Here is a 5,997-nt window from a genome sequence, read left to right on the forward strand (position 1 = left end):
AGCCGAGGATAACCCTTTAGGGTTTAACATAGGCGGGAAGACCCCTTAACTGGACGAGCCGGTAACTACACCCAACAACCGGTAGATACATGTCTTAATGAGCCTCGGATTGGGGGCCAGGTAAATCCACGGAAGATTTGTCCGCGCACAAGTGACCACCGGGGCCTGAAGTGAGTCACGTGACTGTGTCCACGTCACCGAAGGGCTGGGCCATCAAAAGTGGTATCAGAGCAGGTTTTGAGTAAAAGAAAATGGAGGTTGGCAGAAGAGGAAGGGGAAGAGGAAGAGTCCGGAGGGTAGCAGAAGAAGGACTCCGTGAGGAGATCCGTGTCTTGCGAGAACGTTTAGAAGCAATAGAAGCTGGGGGAAGAAGAAACCCGGCAGATAACAGTGATGAAGATGAGGCAGAACCAGAGGAAGAATTAGAGGGGGTGACACCAGAATTCAGACTGTTGAAGTCGGTTTTGCTGTCAAGTCATAAGCCAAAACATGAGTTGTCAACTTATGACGGAAGTCTGTCCGCAGACGTGTTGTTGGATTGGCTAAGTGAAGTCAACAAATATTTCGAATTCGAGGAAACCAGCGAGGATAAACAGGTGAAGTTCGCCGCCACCAAACTGAAGGGACATGCGTCCTTGTGGTGGGACAGCATTCAGGCGGAACGGAGGAGGCTTAACAAACAGCCTATAAAGAAATGGTCTAGAATGGAGGCCAAACTGAAAGAGAAATTCTTGCCGCAGGATTATCAGATTATGCTGTACAGGCAGGTACAGAACTTGAAGCAGAGGGGAATGACTGTAAAAGAATTTACAGAAGAGTTCTACAAGTTAAATTTGCGGGCAGGATATGTGGAAGACACCCCGGAGAAAACAGCCAGATTTGTGAATGGCTTAAGGGGGGAAATCTTGGATGAAATTGGTATCCTTTCACCCCGGACATTGGAAGAAGCCTATCAGTTTGCGCTGAAGGCAGAAGAAAAGATTAACCGGAAGCAGAATGCCAGGAGAGGAGGTGGAACTGGCAGGGGAAAGGGTAAAGTGTTTGGAAGAGGCCGAGGTACAGGTCCAAGTGAAGAAAGCAGCAGCTCTAAATCTGCTGGAGCGACAGAAAAAGACAATAGCACTAGAGGAGGACGACCACCTCAGCGGGGGCGAGGAAATGGTCGGGGCAGGGGAGCTGTCCAGTGCTATCGCTGCCACAAATGGGGGCACAAGTCTTATGAATGTCCTGAAGCTGAACCAGCAGGCGGAAGAGGAACTTATGTTGTTCAGCCAGAGGATGCTGAGACAACACCTCAGGAAGCAGAAAATGCACCAGAGACAGGTGAAGCTTTGGTGTTGAACAAAGTGCTGTTGAAACCAGCAAAAGAGATTGCAGAACCAGATCAACGAAAAGCTTTGTTCCGCACTGTCTGCAAGTCGCGGGGCAAGTGCTGCAAACTGATTATTGATAGTGGGAGTACGGACAATCTTGTGGCGGTGGAGATGGTAGAAAAGTTGGGATTGAAGAAATTGAAGCACCCTACGCCCTACAAAGTGTCATGGCTGCAGAAAGGACATCAGCTGTTAGTCGACGAACAATGTGAGGTAGAATTTCAGATTGGTAAGTACAAGGATAAGATCCTTTGTGATGTCATGCCAATGGATGTCTGTCACCTACTGTTGGGACGACCTTGGCAGTTCGATAGAAGTGCAGTTCATGACGGGAAAAAGAATTGCTATAAGTTTGTTAAAGATGGGATCAAGCACACGCTTGTACCCATCAAGGAGGAAAATACAGCAGAAGCCAGTGGAGTGAAGGCATTGCTGTTGGGAGGAAAGGAGTTTGTGAAACAGATTGAGGACAGCGAAATCAATTTTGCTGTCATAAGGAGACCAAAGGCAGTAGTATTACACACACAGCTATCAGACTTGCCTGAGGAAGTTCAGCAGTTGCTGCAAGAATTTGGGGACATTGTGGTGGATGACCTTCCCAATGAATTACCACCAAGGAGGGGTATTAGTCACTGTATTGACTTTATACCAGGGGCAAGCTTGCCAAATAAGGCTGCTTACCGTATGAGTCCCAAAGACCATGAGGAAATTAGGAAGCAAGTTCAGGAACTACTTGATAAAGGGTTGATTCGAGAGAGTATGAGCCCTTGTGCAGTACCGACCGTTTTGGCTCCAAAGAAGGGAGGAGAATGGCGAATGTGCACAGACTCCAGAGCCATAAACAAGATTACTGTCAGGTACAGGTTTCCCTTACCAAGGATGGACGATATGATGGATTGTTTGAGTGGGGCAGCCTATTTCTCAAAAATTGACCTGAAGAGTGGATATCACCAGATTCGAATACGAGAAGGCGACGAGTGGAAGACAGCTTTCAAGACAAACGAAGGCTTATATGAGTGGCTGGTGCTTGATGAATGAGGTATTGAAGGAATTTAATGGGAAATTCGTGATAGTTTACCTGGATGATATTTTGATTTTTAGCAGGACTAAAGAGGAGCATTTCAGGCATTTGCAGAGTGTGTTGAGGAAGCTGCAGCAAAACAAGCTGCTGATTAATCTGAAAAAGTGTACCTTTTTTCAGCGAGAACTAGTGTATTTGGGGTTTGTTATTGCAGAAAATGAATTAAAAATGGATCCGGAAAAGGTGGCAGCCATAGTTAGCTGGCCTTCTCCGAAGAGTTTATTTGAAGTCCGGAGTTTCCATGGACTAGCCAGTTTTTACAGGAAATTTATCAGGAATTTCAGCGAGATTTGCGCACCTATGTTGGACACGATCAAGAAGGTAAATCAGCCTTTTCGCTGGACTGAAGCGGCAGAAAGTAGTTTTCAAACTTTGAAAAAAAAGATTACTGAAAGACCTATATTGAGACTGCCAGATTTCAACAAACTTTTTCAAGTTCGTTGTGATGCCAGTGGGACAGCCATTGGGGCAGTCCTTAGTCAGGAGGACAGACCGGTCGCTTTCTTCAGTGAAAAGCTAAACGAGAGTAGGCAGAAGTACTCAACCTACGACAAAGAATTTTACGCAATCATACAGGCTTTGAAGCATTGGCGGCATTATCTACTGGGAGATGAGTTTGTTTTATTTACAGATAATTCTGCCTTGCAGTACATTATGCAACAGCATAAATTGAACCACAAACATGCAGCTTGGGTGGAGTATCTGCAGAATTTTACATTCGTACTAAAGCACATTAGTGGCCAAGCGAATAAGGTGGCAGATGCACTGAGCAGAAGAACGTTGCTTCTGCAGGAAAGCACAATGCAAGTCTTGGGTTTTGAGCATTTGAAGGAGTTGTATCAAACTGATACCGAATTTGGGGAGGCATATGAAGCCTGCCAAAACCCTCTGTTAAGGAATGATAGCATGTGGCTAGACTATAATCTACAAGAAGGACTGCTGTTTAAAGGAGGACAACTGTGTATACCCAACTGTTCTATGCGGGAAAATATAATACAGGAGAAGCACAGTGGGGGACTGGCTGGACACTTTGGTATCGACAAGACGATTGCTCAGGTACAGCACTTCTATTTTTGGCCGAAACTGCAGCGAGATGTGCAGAGGTACGTGAGTAGATGCAGAGTTTGTCAGCTAGCAAAGGGTCATAGTCAAAACACTGGTCTTTATTCGCCATTGCCGATTCCGAGTCGACCATGGGATTCAGTGAGCATGGACTTCGTTTTGGGTTTGCCAAAGACACAGCGGGGCTTCGATTCAGTCATGGTTGTAGTTGACCGATTTTCAAAAATGGCACATTTTGTACCTTGCAGGAAAACCAGCGACGCCACTTATATAGCACACCTATTCTTTACTGAAATCGTTCGGTTGCATGGACTCCCGAAATCCATCATCTCTGATCGGGATGTAAAGTTTACTGGTCACTTTTGGAGAACTCTTTGGAAAAAGTTGAATACTCAATTGCAGTTCAGTTCCGCTTATCATCCGCAGACTGATGGTCAAACGGAAGTAGTAAACAGAAGCCTAGGGAACTTACTTCGCAGTTTGACAGGAGGAAATTCCCGGACATGGGACCGTGTACTTGCTCAAGCAGAGTTCGCGTACAACGATTCACCTAACCGCAGCACCGGTTACAGTCCGTTCCAGATTTTGTACGGCATGCATCCGCGAGGAGTGCATGAATTACGGGATTTGGGGAAACTCGAGAAACGGAGCGCTGATGGGGAAGAATTCGCTCAAGCGATGAGCAATTTGCACGAACAGGTCAAGCTGAAGTTGCAGGACAGCAGTCAGAAGTATAAGCAGCGAGCTGACACAAAGCGTCGGGAAGTTCAGTTTAACGTTGGGGATGAAGTCCTTGCGTATTTACGTAAGGAGAGATTCCCGAAGCGGGAGTACAACAAACTAAAATTCAAGAAGATCGGCCCCTGTAAAATCATCCGCAAATTTTCTGCGAACGCTTATGAAATACAGTTGCCACCTGAGATTGGAATTTCTCCCATTTTTAACGTGGCAGATCTGTTTCCCTATGTCGCCGATTCAGAGAATGATGCAGCAACTACAGTGCCACAGAAAAACAGCTATGAAGAAGATTCTTGGACAAGACAATTACCAAAGGCACCACCCCTTGAGATCGAAGGAATTCTGGATACACAGGTAGCTAGACGCACACGCAGGAAGGAGTATCTGCGATATTTGGTCAAGTGGCGGAACCGTCCAATAGAGGACAGTTCTTGGCTCAACGCAGCGCAGATAACTAAAGCGGGCTATTCTGTTGACGACCTCATGGAACGGAGCCATGACTTTTTGCCACCCCGGGAGCCTGATGCAGGAGCATCCAGCTCCGAGGAGACAGAAGATCGCTGACTGACTCACGGTAAAACAGGAACACGACAAGACTCCAAGAGTGGATGGACAGGTCATCAAAACTGGTTGTTGTCTTTTGTTAATTAATGTTTGTTTCTTTTTATTTCAGAACAATTTAAGTTACTAGTTGTTAGCTTAGGAAACCAAAAACTGTTTAGTTAACTTTTTGTTTAAAGAAGCAAGTGACAGTTACAGAATTCAGTTCAATAGACAGTTATATTTCATGTAGTTTAAAAAGGAAAAGAACGGATGTAACAGGGACTTTTTGGTTCCCCTCATAACGAAAAGAAGAAGGAATAGCAAGACGATACAAAACCCTCTGTAACAGAAATATTGAAATCTTGTCTGAGATAATCTATTGCTAATAATCTTTCCCATATCGTGCATATAAGCATTACTGTGTATTTGTTGTTTTTAGAAGTGAATTGAGACAGAAAGAATTTTTATACTGTAACTAGAAATTCAAGAGCGTTACAGGCATTAAGTCAAGACCATAAACCATATTACCAGAACCAACACGCAAGCGAGACAGCGTAAGGCGGCCATACTTTAACAGCATATGAGTTGCAGAGCATTACAAGAACAGAGAACGTCACAGGCATCAAAGTAAACCCAGATTGCAGTCGTAAAGCACAGAACCCGTAAGCCAAATACGAGGAGCAACACGGCCACATACAAATCAAATATATAAGCTTAAAAGGAAGAGGTAACAGATCAAACCATTCTGTTTCTATTAATAAAGCATTTCATAGTCATTACATACAGAAAGTTCGACAAACATCACAGCACCATGTATTAAACCCGGCATCGCCGTAAAATACAAAGTTCCAAACCCTTGTTGTATTGAGACCATAGATTGACGCAAAGGAACAGAGCACAGAGACTGTAAACGCCGGCAAGGGGCACGGCCGAACCCTAAACAACTTAAGCAAACAGAAAACTATAGCTACAGCCATATTGAGCAAACTATAGACATACTGGAGCAGGAGTAAACCCTACCCGGTTGCAAAGGGTACCAGGGTTGGAAGGAATCGAAGACTGCATAACTCGAAACCCTCGTGAGCAAGTCTCCTGGTCAACCTGCACATAAAAACAACGTGAGGTTAGTCCAGATTTCAACCAGAACCATTATCAACATAAGAAAACGAAAGAGCAACAAGGTGCGAGTGAGAAGGAACT

At 44.9% G+C, this 5,997-nt stretch overlaps 1 protein-coding gene across 1 annotated transcript; it reads left to right on the plus strand.

The window, feature by feature from the left end:
• The first annotated feature begins 251 nt into the window (after positions 1–251).
• LOC149169696 (uncharacterized) lies at positions 252–5,463 on the plus strand. Its single transcript, XM_089425296.1, has 5 exons — positions 252–1,646; positions 1,767–2,116; positions 2,478–2,594; positions 2,907–4,608; positions 5,389–5,463. The coding sequence occupies exons 1-5, from the start codon at positions 252–254 to the stop codon at positions 5,461–5,463; spliced, it is 3,639 nt and encodes a 1,212-aa protein (XP_089281422.1).
• Positions 5,464–5,997: the final 534 nt, after the last annotated feature.

Source organism: Pinus tabuliformis, chromosome 4_2 (assembly GCF_031772625.1).
Source record: "Pinus tabuliformis cultivar Carrire ecotype Pingquan chromosome 4_2, CPIR1, whole genome shotgun sequence".
Lineage (NCBI taxonomy): Eukaryota > Viridiplantae > Streptophyta > Pinopsida > Pinales > Pinaceae > Pinus > Pinus tabuliformis.

Excerpts from the sequence above, each read along its gene's own strand:
- LOC149169696 (XM_089425296.1), top strand. The coding sequence starts at position 252 with ATGGAGGTTGGCAGAAGAGGAAGGGGAAGAGGAAGAGTCCGGAGGGTA. Across the intron at positions 2,595-2,906 it reads CGAGAACTAGTGTATTTGGG|TGGGACAGCCATTGGGGCAG; the intron begins GTTTGTTATTGC and ends TTGTGATGCCAG. Across the intron at positions 4,609-5,388 it reads AAGGAATTCTGGATACACAG|AGCATTACAAGAACAGAGAA; the intron begins GTAGCTAGACGC and ends TATGAGTTGCAG.